The 19,616-nt window shown below is 46.5% G+C and overlaps 1 protein-coding gene across 3 annotated transcripts in view; it reads right to left on the reverse strand.

Moving 5' to 3' along the window:
- LOC140410797 (histone deacetylase 2) overlaps positions 1-19,616 on the reverse strand; it is a 118,711-nt gene that overhangs the window by 19,712 nt on the left and 79,383 nt on the right. For all 3 annotated transcript variants that reach the window (XM_072499418.1, XM_072499419.1, XM_072499417.1), the window contains one exon: positions 6,909-7,050. In XM_072499418.1, the coding sequence (XP_072355519.1) occupies positions 6,909-7,050 (142 nt within the window). The remainder of the gene's footprint in view (positions 1-6,908; positions 7,051-19,616) is intronic.

The following is a 19,616-nucleotide window of genomic DNA, read 5'->3' on the forward strand; positions in this document are numbered from 1 at the left end:
TTTTTAGAAAATATCTGATTGAAGCATTTGTAATTTTCACAGTTTACGTTTTAACACTTAACAGTCCTTAAACAAACGCGCAGCTGACGCACGCAAAAAACATCACCCACTACCCCCGGCCTATTTCCTAATTACCCGTGTACTAACTTCCCTATCCTTCACTACCATGCCTTCCATTTTCCTCCCCCCCAACTTTTACCATTCCCCCCTCTTACTGCTGAAGTTCAATTTTCCTTGAAGAAGTCAATGAACGGCTGCCACCTCCGAGCAAACCACTGAATTGAACCTCTCAAGGCGAACTTAATCTTTTCCAGCCTGAGAAACCTGGCCATGTCGCTGACCCACACTCCTAACTTTGGAGGTTCTGAGTCTCTCCTTCTCAGCAAAATCCATCTCCGGGTCACCAGGGAGGAGAAGGCCCGAACATCCCCCCCCTGGGCCCCTGGATCTTCCAATGCCCCAAATATTTCTGAACTCTGAGTCACCCTCCCTTCCAGAACCTCTGACATAAAGCAAATCCCTGCCAGAATCCCCTCAACTTCGGACACGCCCAGAACATATGTACATGATTCGTCGGGCCATAGCCCCGCACCTATCGTCCACTTCCTCAAAAAACCTGCTCATCCGGGCTACCGTCATGTGAGCCCTATGAACCACCTTGAACTGGATCAGGCTAAGTCTGGCACAAGACGAGGATGAATGAACTCTCTTCAAAGCCTTTTCCCATAATTCGATTTCCAACTCTCCACCCAGCTCCTCTTCTTACTTCCTTTTCACCTCCCAGATAGGGACTCCTTCCCACTCCATCAACTCCTTATATATCTCCGAGACACTCCCCTCCCCAACCTCCGTTTTTGACATCACCTTATCCTGTAGTCCCCTCAGGGGGAGGCAAGGAAAGCTTGGAACCTGCCTCCTGACAAAGTCCGGTACCTGTAGGTACCGAAACCCGTTCCCACCCGGCAACTCAAACGCCTCCTCTAATGCCTCCAGGCTTGGGAAACCCTCCTGAATGAAGAGATCCCCAAATCTCTCAATCCCTGCCCGCTGACACCTTCTAAAGCCCCCAGCCAGCACCCCCCGGAACAAAACAGTGATTGTCACAGATCGGTGACCATATTGACGCCCCCTCCAATCTCATGTGCTGTCTCCATTGTCCCCACACCCTCAGGACTGCCACTGCCACTGGGCTTGTGGAGTACCGAGCTGGCGAGGGGTGCTGACAATAAAGCCTCTAAACTTGTACCCTTATAGGATGCCGCCTCTATTCGCTCCCAAACCTAACCCTCCCCACTACCCACTTCCTGACCATCAAAATGTTGGCCGCCCAGTAATAATTAATAAAACTCGGGACGGCCAAGCCCCCCTCCCCGCGGCCCCATTTCAGGAATGCCTTCTTCACCCACGGGGTTTTACCAGCCCACACAATCCGAGATCGCCGCATTCAGTTTCCTAAAAAAGGCCTTTGGGACAAAAATCGGGAGACATTGAAAGAAAAAACAGCAGTCTCGGGAGGACTGTCATCTTCAGCATCTGCACCCGCCCCGCCAGTGTCAGCGGGAGCATGTCCCAGCTGCGGAAATCCCTTTTCATCTGCTCGACCTCTTTATCCAGATTTAACTTGTGGAGCTGTCCCCAATGCTTAGCTACCTGGATCCCCAGATACTTATGCTTCTCCCCACCACCTTAAAAGGTAACCCCCTCAGTCTCCTTTCCTGCCCCTGTGCCTGAATCGCAAACACCTCGCTCTTTCCATGTTTAACTTGTAGCCTGAGAACCGCCCAAATTCTTCCAGTGTCTCCATAATTCCAGCCATTCCCCCCCAGCGGGTCTGTAATATAAAGCAGTAAATCGTCTGCGTAGATCGTGGCACTGTGCTCCACCGCCCCTCTCACTATCCACCGCCAAACATTCAATGACCTAAGGGCCATTGCAATGGGATCTATGGTCAAGGCAAACAGTAGTGGGGAGAGCGGGCACCCCTGCCTTGTCCCCCTACAGAGACTAAAATATTCTGACCGGACCCAGTTGGTTCTTACATTCGCCACCGGAGCCTGGTATAGCAACCGGACCCAATTCACAAATCTCTGCCCAAACCCGAACCTGCCTAAAATATCCCACAGGTACTTCCACTCCACCAGGTCTTTTCTGCATCCATAGCTACTTCCACCTTTTCTGCATCCACAGCTATTACCACCTCAATCTCGCGACTCTCCACTGGCATCATTATAACATTCAGGAGCAGTCTAATGTTGGACGTCAGGTGCCTGCCAAATTCACAAATTCCGTCTGGTCCTCCCCGATTACCTCTGGAACGCAATCCTCAATACGTGTAGCCAAGAACCTTGCCATCAATTTAGCGCCTACGTTCAAAAGGGAAATCGGCCTGTACGATCCACAGCTCTCCGAGGTCTTTGCCACGCTTCAAGATGAGAGATCGATGCCTGTGATAACGTTGGGGGGAGCATTCCCAGCTCCTTAGACCCGTTCAAGGCCTTAACCAGGAGCGGCCCCAGTAACCCAGAAAACTTTTTATAAAACTCCACTGGGTATCCATCAGGTCCCGGGGCCTTACCCCATTGCACTGCCCCCAACCCGTCTATCACCTCCCCGAGCCCAATTGGACCCCCAGGCATTTCACCAGCTCATCTACCTTTGGGAACTTTAGCCTCGCCAAAAATCGCTCCTCCCCGGCTGGGGCTTCCGATTCATAGAGTCGACTATAGAATTCGCGAAACACATCATTTATCGCCCCTGGGTCCACCATTACATTCCCCCCTCATAAACTTTACTATTGCCCCTTTTACCCTCCTCAACTGCCCTTCTGCCTTACCTGTGGACAGGGGCCCAAATTCCATTTGCAGTCTCTGACGCTCCTTCAGGAGCTCCCTCATCCGGAGACTCCGCATATCTCCAGTCCACCTGTAAGATTTCACCTACCAGCCTGTCTAACTCTGCCCGTTCAGTCTTCTCCCTGCGGGCCCGAATCGAAATAAATTCCCCTCTAATAACTGCCTTCAATGCATCCCAAACCACCCCTACCGCGGTCTCTCCTGTGCCGTTGCTCTTTATGTACCCCCGAATGGCCTCCCTCACCCGTTCACAAACCTCCGTTAACAGACCTACATCTAACCTCCACTGTGGACGCTGGGTCTTTCCTGTGCTTACCCGTAGGTCTATCCAGTGTGGTTCGTGGTCCGACACCACGATTGCTAAATACTCAAGTGTCCTCCACCACCGCTAACAGCGGTTTGTCAAGTACGAAGAAGTCTATCCTGGAATATACCTTGTGCACATGGGAGTAGAATGAATATTCCTTGCTCCTTGGCCTCCCAAATCTCCACGGATCCATCCCCCCATGCGCTTCACAAACCCCCCCAGTTTCGCCATTGCTGACACTTTTCCCGACCTGGAACTCGACCGGTCTAGCGTCGGGTCCAGAACCATATTAAAATCCCCCCCCCCCCCCCCCCATAATTAGCTGGTGCGAGTCGAGATCTGGAATCTTCCCCAGCACCCTCCTGACAAACGTGACATCATCCCAGTTTGGGGCATATATACTGACCAACACCACTGCCATTCCCTCCAGCTTCCTGCTTATCATAATAAATCTACCCCTGGTCTTCCTCTATCTTCCCCACCTCGAATGCCACCTTTTTATTAACCAGGATTGCCACCCCCCTTGTTTTAAAGTCCAATCCCGAATGGAACACTTTCCCTTCTTCAGTCGAACTTGGTCTCCCAGCTTCAAGTGCGTCTCTTGCAACATGGCCACGTCCGTCTTCAGCTGTCTCAAGTGTGCGAACACGCGGGCTCTTTTGACCGGTCAATTCAGTCGATGAACATTCCACGTAACCAGCCTGGTCAGGGCAACCCTCCCCCCCCCCCCTCCCCTGTCGATCAGCCATGACCTTCCCATGGCCAGCCCTTGGCTCATGGCCCGCACCTCACCTGGCCCGCCTCTCGGCAGCTACCGTCATCTACTCTCCCCCTCCAACCTCCTAGAAGTCCCCTCCTCGCCAACAGCACCCCCCCTCTCCCCACGCTAATCTCCAGCTCACCCCCCACTTTGCTTCCGTGAACTCGCCCTCCCAGCTAGCCTGGCAGCTCCCGGCCCCTAGCATCCTACCACCTGCTGGTTCCCCTCCCCCCCACTCTTAGTACAAGTTCCCAAAACAATAGCACAAAGCACAAAAAACGAACAAACAATCCCTCCCAAGGTCCAAGCACAGAGGCCCACCCCTCCTCCCTTAACAAAATCTTATCTGTTCTAACACCCTCAAGCAGGACCAAATAAGAAAGACCAGACAAAGAAAAAGGAACTATACATGTAAAAACTCAAACAGCTTTTCAAACATCGCAACTTAAATTACAGAGTTAAAAGACGAAGGTTTTTAAAAGGGCAACACATAACTTCTAACTCAGTTCTCCACAGTCAAGGTTTAAGATCCTTGTTTGTCCACCAAGTTATTATCCTTCGTAAGTCTGCCAGGTCCTCCGGCGAACTAAAGTACAGTTCCCGACCCTCATAGGTCACCGAAAGACAGGCCGGGTAAAGCAGACCAAACTTTATTTGCTTCTCGTGCAGGGCCGCCTTGACTTTATTAAAACTCGCCCTCCTCCTTTCGAGTTCTGCTCCCAAGTCCTGGATCTTAGAATCATCCCACATGCACCGTTTTGTCCGCCTGGCCCACCTCATGATGCGTTCCTTATCTACGAACCGATGCAGCCGTACCACCATCGCCCTCGGGGGCTCACTCCCCTGGGGATTACACATAAGCGCCCTATGGGCCCGGTCCACCTCCAACGGCTTGGGGAACGAACCTTCCCCTTTCAGCTTCTCTAGCATCTTCCCCACATACGCACCGCCATCCGATCATTCCTTCCCCTCTGGCAGACCGACGATCTGGATATTCCTGTCTCAGAGAACAGTTCTCCAGGTCCTCTACCTTCTCCAGCGGCTGTTTCTGTTGGTCCTGCAGCATCCCGATCTCCATTGTCATTGCAGTGGATTGCTCCTCTCGTTCCACAGCCAGCTCCTCCAACTTCTGGATTGCCTGTCCCTGTGTCGACAATCTCTCCTCCACACGGTCGACCACCGCCCTGATCGAGTCCACTGCCCGGGCCAGGTCCTCTGCACATTCCTTGCGATGTTGCGTGAACTTCTCGGTCAAGAAGTCCACCAACTGGTCCATCGGCCATTTACCTGGCGAGTTCGAACCCTGCTCCCAAACCATTGCCTCCTCCAAACTCTTCTCCTCGCTTCCAGCCAACTTTTGATTTATCTTTTTCCGATTTTTCCTCGGGCGCAGCTCCATAAACTAGGGGTCACCTCCTTCTCCTCTCGCTTTTACACCTTTATTTTGAAAAATTCCAGCGGAAATCCAGCTTAAAAGCCACAAAAATACCACCAAGAGCAGGAGCTGCCAAATGTGCGACCTTTCACTCCATGGCCGCCACCGGAAGTCCACAAACATTATTTCTGGTGCAGGGAAAATAGGAACCTTAATGTTTTGTTTTCAGATATCCTTGTGACTTTAGATAGTCACTTTGCTTGGTGTTGCAACCTACACTATACATTTTATCTTTGGATCACTGGAACTCAAAACACATATCTCCCCATTGATAGTCAAGTCTTATGCTAATCAATTTGGACAATCTTACCACTTTCCTGAGGTCAAACCATGAAGGCATCTGTTTCCCCCTACCCATCCCTCAGCTAAATCTCTTCTTTGAAAGGATTGCAGTCATTGACCAATAAAAGGTACCATTTCGGCAGAGCAGGTTAGAATAATGTCTTCCAGATCTTGAACTTGAATTCAAAATCTTTTCAAGCTGCCATGATGAAAGTGTCCTCAAGTAATTGCGTTTCTTCATTTTTGAAAAAGGGATAAAAAACACCAGCTGCTATACCATTTCACCATCTGGCAGAATACATCACTACATATAACCTGCTAGGCCATCATGACTACAGACTGCAACTGAGTTGAAGACATCTGGCCAGTAACGCAAATCAAGGCAACAATTTCACACAAAGTGAAGGGAAAGGCTCTTAATTATGTAAATCACAACTAACAGCGTGGCACATTTTACATATTAACCCTATCATATTTATTTCAGCATTAAATGGAACAAAGCCAAAGCTGCTGAACTGCTTTTTTTGAGTAATTATCTATTACCTTGTAATGTCTTTAGAAACAAAGCAACCAAATCAGAATGTTAAGGTCTGGATTTTACATGTCCTCGTTGGGTGTGTTTTCAGTGGGCGGTCCCCCCACGCACAACATCACCCCCTAAAGATGGTACCTACCCACTTCCTTCTCACCCTTTTAAAAATCTTTTCAATTGAATCAGCCTGCCCACTCCCAACCAACTGTTCACACCAGATATATTATGGCATGGGTAATGTATTATTGAGGTCAATTGGCTTATTAACAAGCTTGATTGACCCAGGGGTGGGGGGGCGGGTGTAGCCCCCCCCCCCCCCCCCGCCAATGGGACTGAGGGGCAAAGGTGCTACTGCTAGGCAATTTTGCCAGACCGCAGCATGTTATGCCTGCAGCAAAGGTGGAGGTGGGCTTCTGGTGTGGACACCCGAAGCCCAATGTTTCTCTGCATTTGTTCCTAGTTTACCCTTTTAACTGTTTAGAACAAAAAAAACCTAGTATTTTCTGAAAATTAATATCAGGTTTGAAAGACAGAAAACAGGCTATTATAAATACAGGTTTGAAGACCCGAAGCAACATTAGCAAATACAATCTTCGACTCAGTTGTGGTTTCCAACCGTGTACAATGTTTTCATCCTTTTCAGAAGGCCACTTCCAGTCATTTTAATTGTCTCAAGTTATTGAGCTTTCAAACTGAAACTTGTATTTATGAACATGTTTGTTACTGAAATGAGCACTCACCCGAAGATCACCTGTTCCAGGGAAATATTCACCATATTTATGGAATGAAACAGTCATCACACGGTCTGTTGTATAAAAAGCCTCTTCAACACCATCTCCATGGTGGATGTCAATATCAATATACAAAACTCGCTGATGGTATCTGTGGAAACAGAAGACATTACATTTAGGACTGTGCTTTCTGTAAATGAAATGTTCAAATGGGAAACTGCCTTCGCTTTAAATCACAGCCAAATGTAAGGCATTTAGGACGTTTTATTTTTTTCCAAATGAATATTCTGCATTACTGTCTTAGAGTTTAAAACCACTGGAATTCAGTAAATGTGCTTGATTGCAGAATTTCCATTACAGTTCTTCTGCAATCATTTTTCTGATACCACTGTTAGAAATGTTGCTATATATCTCTCAAGATGCCAGGTCAAGAAGAAAACACAAAGTGAGCTGCTAACAGAATGATAATGAAAACAGGGCACGGCAGCATAGTGGTTAGCACTGTTGCTTCACAGTCCCAGGTTCGATTCCCGGCTTGGGTCACTGTCTGTGCGGAGTCTGCACTTTCTTCCCGTGTCTGCGTGGGTTTGCTCCGGTTTCCTCCCACAAATCCCGAAAGACGTGCTGTTAGGTAATTTGGACATTCTGAATTCCCCTCTGTGTACCCGAACAAGTGCCGGAATGTGGCGACATGGGCTTTTCACAGTAACTTCATTCATGTAAGTCTACTTGTGCCAATAAAAAATATTATAAAGATTATTATAAAAGAGTCAAAATGGTACATCCACATATTAGGCTAACGGGAATTAGCTCAATATATAGAGGGTAAAATCTAACTTCAGTGAGGGGAAAAAAAGCAGTGGTAGATCAGCCACCAGTTACATACTGCAAAATTGCAAAATCCATACAGAGGAAAGTAAAGAGTCACCTAAATTAGAAATAAAAAGCAGGGTAAAGCTTTCTGAAAAGGGAAGCATAAAACGTAGAATTAGATTTAATTAGAATTATAATTAATATAGAAATAAAGAATTCAGCAAAATGAATAGCATACAAAAGAAATAAAGGGGCTAAGGTCACAACCATTTCAGTGCCGGCCGTGGTCTTTGTGCAGCAAATTGGCACAAGTGGGTTCTGGCAGGGAACCCGGACTGCAACTGTGGAGTACCCCAAGCAATAACTCACATCATTAAAAGACTGTCCCGTGACAAAATTCAGCAGAGGGCTCAGAGAGCTCCATCTAGGTACTGCGGAAGCTATTGCCTGGCTTGGTGATTATTGCACGTGAATAATAATATAACCATAGAAATTAGAAGTAACTTAATTTAACAGAACAACAGATACTTGGTTGCAAACTGTATGGAATGAAATACAAACATAATGAGTTATAATATTTTTCGAAGAGTCAGAACAGGTAGGATAAAAATGCCAATATTGATGGAGAAGGGAATATATGCTGTGGACAGGACTGATAAAGAAAAAGTGAAAGTACATTTCATGACCTCAGGATGTCCCAAAATGTTTTACAGGCAATGAATTTTATTGAACTGCAGTCACTGTAGTAATAAAAGGGAATGAGCGAACCAATTTGTACACAAAATAGTCACACAAACAGAAAGAATATAAATGGATACACATCGGCGTTAGATAAAAAACAGAAAATACTGAAAATATTCTGTGAGTCTGGCAACATCTGTGGTGAGAAAGGGGCGGGATTCTCCGGTCCCCCAGCCATGTGCCATTCGTTGGCAGCAAGATTCTATCTTTCTGCTGCATGTCAATGGGATTTCCCATTGAAATCACCCAACGCCGCCGGGAAACCCGCGGCGGGGGTGCGCTGCAGGTGGGAACATCGCAACCACTGGAGAATTCCGGCCAGAGTTAATCTTCCAGGTAAAATATTAACCTTTTTTCTCTCTTCACAGATGCTGCCAGACCTCCTGAATATTTCCAGCATTTCAATTTTTAAAAAAAGATGTCCAGAATCTGCAGTATTTTGCTTTTGTATCATCTGCTTTATATGTCAGTTCAGAGATAAATAATAGCCAGGCAACTGGGGGAACTCCACTGTTCTTCAGATAGTTACATGGAATATTTTATGGCCACATAAGAGTGCACACAGATTTAGCGTTACATCTAAAAGGAACCATCTCTGTCAGTGCAGCACTTCCAACACTGAAGTAATGTTTGCAAAAAGGAAGTACAAAGTCAATATGGTTAGAGATCAATGAAACAATAGACGTTGTTACATTGCTTAGGCTGCATTATGACCTTCCCACCCCACCCCAATTATTAGGAGAGAATGAAGAGGAAATATGTAGACACATTAGGAAGATGATTTCGGAACAAATTATCATCCTACAATGTTTTAATTACTTGCTCAATCATTAAAACAGAGGAACTAACCGAAAAAAAGGAATGGGAATTTCTAAAGTATGTAAAGGATTCCCCCTTCAAGCATTATATTCATATGTCGATGAGGGACAGGCATTGCTCGTGAGTAACAAAATGGTTCAGAGAGGCAAGTTACATGTGGGTAAGCAGGTAGGGAGCTGTCATAATGTGATACAGTTAAAGAACTAAATGAAAAAGAAAAAAATGAGTACAACAACATCAGGTTGGAATAGGACAGATTTTGGAAAGATGAGCAGTGAGCTAGCTGAGGTGAGATAGAAGGAGAAATTGACACACAGGAATGCTGACTACCAATAGGACAGTTTTAAAAAGATTGTAAAGTTGCAGGAGAAATATATACCATGAAAAAAGGAGACAACTTCAAGTTTCAGGATGCTGTGAATATATAAAGAGGTTAGAAAGAAAATAAAACTGAAGAAGGCCTATGGGAATTATAGATATAAAGAAGAGAATACGAAAAAAAAAGTTTGCAGAAGGATATGAAGAGTAAAGAGGGAATAGGAAAACAGAATTTTAATATTAGAAAGAATAGTAATGTATACAAATACATCAGTGAAAAGAGAATTTTTAAATATGAGTTGGACCAACAGAAATTGACAAAGATATCCAACAAATACTTTGGTTCAATATTCTCCAAGAAAAGGGTAGTGTGGTGGAGGTAAATCATGAATGAGTTAAAAGTAAGAGGACATTATCATAAGTATTGGAGAAATTATTTAAGATACATGAGCACCAAGGGCTGGGACCAGAGGGAGAGTGGGGGAGTGGGATTCAGGGTAAAAAGACAGAGACCTCAAGGCTGTGTTGGGGGGGGGGGATGGCAGCAGAATGATAATGTTACTGGACTAGTAACCTAGAGATCCAGACTAACGCTCCAGAAATCCCAACACATGAATTGGGGAATTTGTAGTCCATTAATTAATACAAGTAATGAAATTCTACTCTCACTAATATTTTACATATTTAAAAAAATAAATTTAGAGTACACAGTTTATTTTTCCCCAATTAAGAGGCGATTTTAGGTTAGATTGGCAGCATGGTCAGCACAGGTTTGGAGGGCCGAAGGGCCTGTTCCTGTGCTGTGTTTTTCTTTGTTCTTTGTTTATTTTGTGTGGCTAATTCATTGATGTGCTGCTAGCCTACATGTGACTCCAGACCAACAGCAATGTGGTTGACTCTTAATTGTCTGTTGAAATGTCCTAACAAGCGCTCAGTTGTATCAAACAGGTTGTTAGGATCTCTGTAGAAACCTTTCTGTATGTAGAGACCAATAACTTTAAAAAAAAGATATAAACGTCCAGCTAATAGCTGAAAGTATGACATGACTAAAAGCACTATTGACCAAACACCATCTTTGTCGGACAGTAATAGATTAAACCAGAGTTTTTCAAACTTTTTTCCCCCCCACTTTTGTCAACATTAAGGACCCATGCCACTTTGGTTTACCTTTAATGCAAAAAGGGAGCCAGTTTGGTCTTCATGTCATGCTCTCACTCCAATCAGGTTCACAGGAGGAGAGGTCAATGCGCATATCAGGTGCAGAGTTCAGCCAATTCCTTTGTGTCACCTTCATGAGAACAGAAAATCCAACCTCGCACATGCAGGGCGTAGTAAAAGGCAATAGCAACAAAATGTTCGTCTTACTCAGCACTGGATACTCCTGGGAGATGCTGCTCCAAAATGCTGACAGCCTCATGGACTTTTTGCATGTTTTTAATGTGCTGTCAAAGATGATTGATGCAAGTAGGGCAGTAGATTTTGTCTATATGGAATTCAGTAAGGCCTTTGACAAGGATCCTCATGGCAGACAGGTGCAAAAGGTGAAGTCACACGGGATCAGAAGTGAGCTGGCAAGATGGATACAGAACTGGCTAGGCCATAGAAGGCAGAGAGTAGCAATGGAAGGGTGCTTTTCTGATTGGAGGGCTGTGTCTATTGGTGTTCCGCAGGGATCAGTGCTGGGACCTTTGCTGTTCATAGTATATATAAATGATTTGGAGGAAAATGTAACTGGTTTGATTAGCAAGTTTGCGGATGGCACAAAGATTGGTGGAATTGCGGATAGCAACGAGGACTGTCAGAGGATTCAGCAGGATTTAGATTGTTTGGAGACTTGGGCGGAGAGATGGCAGATGGAGTTTAATCCGGACAAATGTGAGGTAATGCATTTTGGAAGGTCTAATACAGGTAGGGAATATACAGTGAATGGTAGGACCCTCAAGAGTATTGACAGTCAGAGAGATCAAGGTGTACAGGTCCACAGGTCACTGAAAGGGGCAACACAGGTGGCGAAGGTAATCAAGAAGGCATACGGCATGCTTGCCTTCATTGGCTGGGGCACTGAGTATAAAATTTGGCAAGTCTTGTTGCAGCTGTATAGAACCTTAAGTTAGGCCACACTTGGGAGTATAGTGTTCAATTTTGGTCGCCACACTACCAGAAGGATGTGGAGGCTTTAGAGAGGGTGCAGAAGAGATTTACCAGGATGTTGCCTGGTATGGAGGGCATTAGTTATGAGGAACGAAGGAGGTTGAGGGGCGGCCTGACAGAGGTCTACAAAATTATGAGGGGCATAGACAGAGTGGATAGTCAGAGACTTTTTCCCAGGGTAGAGGGGTCAATTACTAGGGGACATAGGTTTAAAGTGCGAGGGCAAGGTTTAGAGGAGATGTACGAGGCAAGTTTTTTTTACACAGAGGGTAGTGGGTGCCTGGAACTCGCTGCCGGAGGAGGTGGTGGAAGCAGGGACGATAGTGATGTTTAAGGGGCATCTTGACAAATACATGAATAGGATGGGAATGGAGGGATACGGACCCCGGAAGCGTAGAACATTTTAGCAGCATGGTCGGCGCAGGCTTGGAGAGCCGAAGGGCCTGTTCCTGTGCTGTACTTTTTTTTGTTCTTTGTCACAGGTCAGGTACAACAGCTCAGCCTTTTCATTTGGAGTCAGCTGCAAATTAATAACTGACTCTGGGGTCTGAACCTCAAAATCAATTTTTCATCCACAACTTCTCTTTCAAAATCTGAAACTTCTCTCATTTTTCAGAACTTCCCTATATAGCACACATGGGCTTTGCACCCTTATTTGTATTGGCACATTTGACCATTTCCGGGAGTGGGCGAGAGAGAGGGAGCCGGAGCGCAACGAGTGCAGCTTGGGATTCAGGTAGGTGTTTAAACTTGCCCCCAGGTTCCAGCGGCCTTCATTTCCGGGAGCGGGAGAGAGAGGCAGCCGGAGCGCAGCGAGTGCAGCTTGAGATTCAGGTAGGTGTTTAAACTTGCCCCCAGGTTCCAGCGGCCTTCATTTCTGGGAGCGGGAGAGAGAGAGGGAGCCGGAGTGCAGCTTGGGAATCAGGTAAGTGCTTAAGTGTTTGATTTTTACCTCTATTTAAGTTGGGCGTTGCTAAACCCGAGACACTACACTTGCAGTGTCTCCCACCCTTCCACTTCCTCTAACCTAAGGGGGTTAGTGAATATCAGGTAAGCTCTCTCTTTTCTATTTCTTTTATCCGCAAGTTATAGCTTCAGATTTTCGGCGGGAGCAGTGGCCAGGGGGTCTGTCGGGAAGGTAAATTTACCCTTTAAAAACTTACCTTGCAGGAGAAGCGGACTTCAGATTTTCGGCGGGAGCAGTGGCCAGGGGTCTGTCGGGAAGGCAAGTAGCTGGGAGAAATTTAACTCTTCCTGGGTTGGTAAGTATGGTGATTGGTAAGTAAAATCCTTATTCCTTTCACTTATTCATTATTTGATATTATATTTGTAATCAGTTAAGGTAAAGTGTAAAAATGGCAGGAGATCCCAGACCCGTGTTATGCTCCTCGTGCTCAATGTGGGAGTTCAGGGACGTGGTCGATGCCCCTGACTCCTTCATGTGCGGGAAGTGTGTCCAGCTGCAGCTCCTGTTAGACCGCATAACGGCTCTGGAGCTGCGGATAGACTCACTTTGGAGCATCCGCGATGCGGAGGAGGTTGGAGATAGCACGTTCAGTGAGTTGGTCACACTGCAGATTAGGGTTGGTGAGGGAGACAGGGAATGGGTGACCAAAAGGCAGAGAAAGAGCAGGACGGCAGTGCAGGTGTCCCCTGGGGTCATCTCCCTCCAAAACATGTATACTGTTTTGGATACTGTTGGGGGAGATGACTCACCAGGGGAAGGCAGTAGCAGCCAGGCTCATGGCACCGTGGCTGGCTCTGCTGCATCGAAGGGCAGGAAAAAGACTGGCAGGGCTATAGTCATAGGGGATTCAATCGTAAGGGGAGTAGACAGGTGTTTCTGTGGTCGAAAGCGAGACTCCCGAATGGTATGTTGCCTCCCGGGTGCACGGGTCAGGGATGTCTCAGATCGGCTGCAGGACATACTGAAGGGGGGAGGGTGAACAGCAAGTTGTCGTGGTGCATACAGGCACCAACGATATAGGTAAAAAACGGGATGAAGTCCTACAATCAGAATTTAGGGAGTTAGGAGATAAGTTAAAAAGTAGGATTCGAGGATTCAAAGGTAGTAATCTCAGGATTGCTACCAGTGCCACGAGACAGTCAGAGTATAAATTCAAGAATAGTCAGAATGAATACGTGGCTTGAGAGATGGTGCAGAAGGAAGGGGTTCAGATTTTTGGGACATTGGAACCGGGTCTGGTGGCAGTGGGACCATTACAAATCGGATGGTCTACACCTGGGCAGGACTGGAACCAATGCCCTAGGGGTGCTTTTGCTAACACTATTGGGGAGGTTTTAAACTAATGTGGCAGGGGGATAGGAACCAGATTAGGAAGTTAGAGGTCAGTAAAGAGGCAGCAACTAAAGCCAGTAAGGTACTAGATAATAAACTTAATGTGACTAAGGGGAAGAGTAGACAGGGAAGAGATGATGAACGCAAAGGGACAGGTGGTCTGAGGTGCATTTGTTTCAATGCGGGAAGTGTAGCATGTAAGGCAGATAAATTTAGGGCTTAGATTAGTACCTGGGAATGTGATGTTATTGGTATTACGGAGACTTGGTTGAGGGAAGGGCAAGACTGGCTACTAAATATCCCATGGTATAGATGCTTAAGGAGGGATCGAGAGGGAGATAAAAGGGGTGGAGGAGTTGCATTACTGGTCAGAGATGATATCACAGCTATGATTAAGGAGGGCACGATGGAGGATTCGAGCACTGAGGCAAAATGGGTAGAGCTAAGAAATAGGAAGGGTGCAGTAACATTGTTGGGACTTTACTACAGGCCTCCCAAAAGCGAGTGTGAAGTAGAGTTACAAATATGTAGACAGATTATAGAAAAATGTAGGAGCAATACGGTGGTCGTGATGGGAGATTTTAACTTCCCCAGCATTGAATGGGACTCATGTAGTGTTGGAGGCGTAGATGGAGCAGAATTTGTAAGGAGCATCCAGGAGAGTTTTTTTTAAGAGCAGTATGTAAATAGTCCAACTCGGGAAGGGGCCATACTGGACCTGGTATTGGGGAATGATCCCAGCCAGGTGGTTGAAGTTTCAGTCGGTGATTACTTTGGGAAATAGCGATCACAATTCCGTAAGTTTTAGAACACTCATGGACAAAGATGAGTGTTCCTAAAGAGTGCTAAATTGGGGAAAGGCCAACTATAACAAAATTCGGCAGGAGCTAGGGAATGTGGATTGGGAGCAGCTCGTTAAGGGTAAATCCACATTTGAAATGTGGGAGTCTTTTAAGGAAAGGTTGATTAGAGTGCAGGACAGACATCTCCCTGTGAAAATGAGGGATAGAAATGGCAAGATTAGGGAACCATGGATGACGGGTGGAATTGAGAGACTAGCTAAAATGAAAAAGGAAGCATACATAAGATCTAGGCGACTTAAATCTGATGAAGCTTTGGAGGAATATCGGGAAAGTAGGACAAATCTCAAACGCGCAATAAAGAGGGCTAAAAGGGATCACGAAATATCTTTGGCTAACAGGGTTAAGGAAAATCCCAAAGCCTTTTATTCGTATATAAGGAGCAAGAGGGTAACTAGAGCAAGGATTGGCCCACTCAAAGACAAAAGAGGGAATTTATGCGTGGAGTCAGAGGAAATGGGTGAGATTCTTAATGAGTACTTTGCATCAGTATTCACCAAGGAGAGGGACATGAGGGATGTTGAGGCTAAGGATGGATGTTTAAATACTCTAGGTCAAGTCGGCATAAGGAAGGGGGAAGTTTTGGGTATTCTAAAAGGTATTAAGGTGGACAAGTCCCCAGGTCCGGATGGGATCTATCCCAGGTTACTGAGGGAAGCGAGGGAAGAAATAGCTGTGGCCTTAACAGATACCTTTGCAGCATCCTTGAGCACGGGTGAGGTCCCGGAGGACTGGAGAATTGCCTAATGTTGTCCCTTTGTTTAAGGGTAGCACGGATAATCCAGGGAATTATAGACCTGTGAGCTTGACGTCAGTGGTAGGCAAACTGTTGGAGAAGATACTGAGGGATAGGATCTATTCACATTTGGAAGAAAATAGACTTATCAGTGATAGGCAGCATGGTTTTGTGCAGGGAAGGTCATGTCTTACAAACCTAATAGAATTCTTTGAGGAAGTGACAACGTTAATTGATGAGCGAAGGGCTGTAGATGTCATGTACATGGACTTCAGTAAGGGGTTTGATAAAGTTTCACATGGCAGGTTGATGGAAAAAGTGAAGTCGTATGTGGCTCAGGGTGTACTAGCTAGATGGATTAAGAACTGGCTGGGCAACAGGAGACTGAGAGTAGTGGTGGAAGGGAGTGCCTCAAAATGGAGAAAGGTGACTAGTGGTGTTCCACAGGGATCCGTGCTCGGACCACTGTTGTTTGTGATATACATAAATGATCTGGACGAAGGTATAGGTGGCCTGATTAGCAAGTTTGCAGATGATACTAAGATTGGTGGAGTTGCAGATAGTGAGGAGGACTGTCAGAGAATACAGCAAAATAGAAATAGATTGGAGAGTTGGGCAGAGAAATGGCAGATGGAGTTCAATCCAGGCAAATGCGAGGTGATGCATTTTGGAAGATCTAATTCAAGAGTGGACTATACAGTCAATGGAAGAGTCCAGGGGAAAATTGATGTACAGAGAGATCTGGGAGTTCAGGTCCATTGTACCCTGAAGGTGGCAATGCAGGTCGATAGAGTGGTCAAGAAGGCATACAGCATGCTTGCCTTCATCGGACGGGGTACTGAGTACAAGAGTCGGCAGGTCATGTTACAGTTGTATAGGACTTTGATTAGGCCACATTTGGAATACTGCATGCAGTTCTGGTCGCCACATTACCAGAAGGATGTGGATGCTTTAGAGAGGGTGCAGAGGAGGTTCACCAGGATGTTGCCTGGTATGGAGGGTGCTAGCTATGAAGAAAGGTCGAGTAGATTAGGATTGTTTTCGTTGGAAAGACGGAGGTTGAGGGGGGACCTGATTGAGGTCTACAAAATTATGAGCGGTATGGACAGGGTGGATAGCAACAAGCTTTTTCCAAGAGTGGGGGTGTCAATTACAAGGGGTCACGATTTCAAGGTGAGAGGGGGAAAGTTTAAGGGAGGTGCGCGTGGAAAGTTTTTTTACGCAGAGGGTGGTGGGTGCCTGGAATGCTTTGCCAGCAGAGGTGGGCACAATAGCATCATTTAAGATGCATCAAGGCAGATATATGAACGGGCGGGGAACAGAGGGAAGCAGATCCTTGGAAAATAGAAGACAGGTTTAGATAAAGGATCTGGATCGGCACAGGCTGGGAAGGCCGAAGGGCCTGTTCCTGTGCTGAAATTTTCTTTGTTCTTGTTCTTATACCTCAAGAAATCATCTTTGGTCCAGAATTAAGTTTCTTATTTGTAGGCTGTTAACCAGAGGCCCTGGAGCTCTCTGCAGAGCTAACATCAGCATTGTTCTTTCCTGCTGTGGATTCCCCCCGAGCAGCTCCCTCTAGCAGATCCTGGCCAGTAGGTACACTGCCTATTTGTGTTCCTGGCTGTCTCTTTCTTGTAACAAAATGACCAATCTTCATAGTCCTCTTGTCTTGCTTGCTTGCAGCTAGAAAATGGAAGAAGCTCCCCTCTGTGATTTGGCGCCGAAAGCACATACATACAGGGCACTTGACATCAAGTGTATGTGCAGGGTGAGAAACATGCTCACTGCTACCGTTTATGATCAAAAACTGCACACAGCCTCATTTAAAAGCAGATAGCGGCCGCCGTTCTCAATTTAAACGTCGGTACAGCCATTGGGCACTCTGCAACCCCCTCGGCACCCACCCACGACCACACTTTGAAAAACCCTGCTTTATAACCACAGAACAGAACAATCCCCTTTGAAGTGTGTTTTTGGTTGTGCAAAAAGACAGATATACTCTACACTGTCTATTAAGTAGACACTCAATTCTCCTAGAACCAGTCTTGGGTAATTCTTAGAGGGTTTACTTTGTTCTTTTCTTTTCTCAGCATGACAACTTTTAAACTCAGAACTGTCTTTCACTATGAGGATTCCCCCCTGGTGTTGATTCCTCTCGGGAAGGTAATCCAGTCTTCCAGCATCATTTTAACTCATGGATTTGGTCTTTTCACCATGTGTGCGAGCTCCCACCTGCATGCTTTTGTGGTGAATCATAGTGTCTTGCTGTCTATAACTACTCTCTTCCGGATCTTTTCATGATAGCTTTGGCCTAATCCCTCTCAAAGTCCATCTCCATGGCAACATGAATCACAAGGACCTTGTGTCCAGGTAGAAATACTGATTAGCTATCCTCGAGACCCTAACCCTTTTTTACCTTGGAACGAAATGGACAGTTTTGACCACAACCGTTTACAACGACATGTTCTCAACACTTCCTTTGGACATTGGAGACTCACAGTACATCCACTATTAGAGATAATGACAGCAGCCTATGTGCGAAGTATAAACACCTTGCACTTCCTTTCCAAGTGCAATCTAGGTCCCCTTCAACCTAACGCCAGGGATTACTGTCAGGCAGACTGCAGAACAGATCACATGAAGAATATTCTGTCAAAATAATTTCTCCCCCAATCACAGCCTTCAGTGCCTCCCAGAACGTGGAAGGTAGGCTTCCCCGTTCCGGTTGTTTGCAACGTACTCGGATATGGCCTGTGATGTTTTCTGGCAGAAGACCATATCGGTCAAGAGGGTCGCGTCCAACCTCCATGTGGGGTGTTGGGCTGGGCACGGCCCGCCTCCAACCTCACATCTACATATGTGGAGCGTAGTCGGAGATTACGATTTCTGGAAGCACCGATTTCCCTACTACAAAGAAGTTGATGCAGATGTAGACTTTATGTACTGGTGAGAAGAATCCTGGGTGCAGGAACTGCCATGGGTCCACTGCCTCCATCTGCTCCATGAACACCCCAGTTCCCTAGCCATGCCTGCGGTTTTCCCTGTTCTGGGGATTGATCTGTCCATCAGTGGGCCCTGTACACAGTCAAAGTCTCCCCCTCCTCATTAATCAGTCGGTACGTATCGATTGTTGGGGATTTCTGACATGGTCTATTCTACAAACTCCATGTTGTCCCAAACGCGTACACGTTTACCAGGACTACCGATGCCCCGTCTAGGACACCGCTGACCATGACATACCGTCCCCTTTGGTCGTAACCATCTTTGTCGCCATGAACACCATCCACTTGCTTATCAGAATAGCTTACCCCCCCTTGTCCTCGTCCTATAGCAGGAATGGTACGTCAGTCCCACCCAGCCCTTCCTTACCTGCAGTCGGTCCTTTTCATAGAATAGAATTCAGTGCAGAAGGAGGTCATTCGGCCCATCAAGTCTGCACCATGGAAAGATCACCCTACCAAAGCTACACCTCCACCGTGACCCAGTAACCCTATCTAACCTTTTTGGACACGAAGGACAATTTAGCATGGCCAATCCACCTGACCTGCACATCTTTGGACTGTGGGAGGAAACCGGAACACCGGGAGGAAGCCCACGCAGATACAGGGAGAACATGCAGACTCCACACAGACAGTGACCCAGCCAGGAATCGAACCTGGGACCCTGGAGCTGTGAAGCGAGAGTGCTAAGCACTGTGCTACCATGGCGCCTCAGGTGCATCTCTTGGAGGAAGACGATATCAGCTTTCGTATTTCCCAGGTGGGCGAAGACTCTGGATCTTTTCACTGGGCCGTTAAGTCCCCTTACGTTCCAGGTAATAATCCTGGAGATGGTTTTCTGACATACCCCTCTCCCCTGCGAGATCAACCATACGTACCTTGTGGGTGTGTCCCGGTACTCTGGGGTTTCCCTTCGTTAGGGGGCCGTCCAAAATGGCCAGTCTCGTTCTCAGCATGAGGCTGGGCCCCTTCGCTCTGGGT

The sequence above is a fragment of the Scyliorhinus torazame genome, chromosome 4 (genome assembly GCF_047496885.1).
Source record: "Scyliorhinus torazame isolate Kashiwa2021f chromosome 4, sScyTor2.1, whole genome shotgun sequence".
Lineage (NCBI taxonomy): Eukaryota > Metazoa > Chordata > Chondrichthyes > Carcharhiniformes > Scyliorhinidae > Scyliorhinus > Scyliorhinus torazame.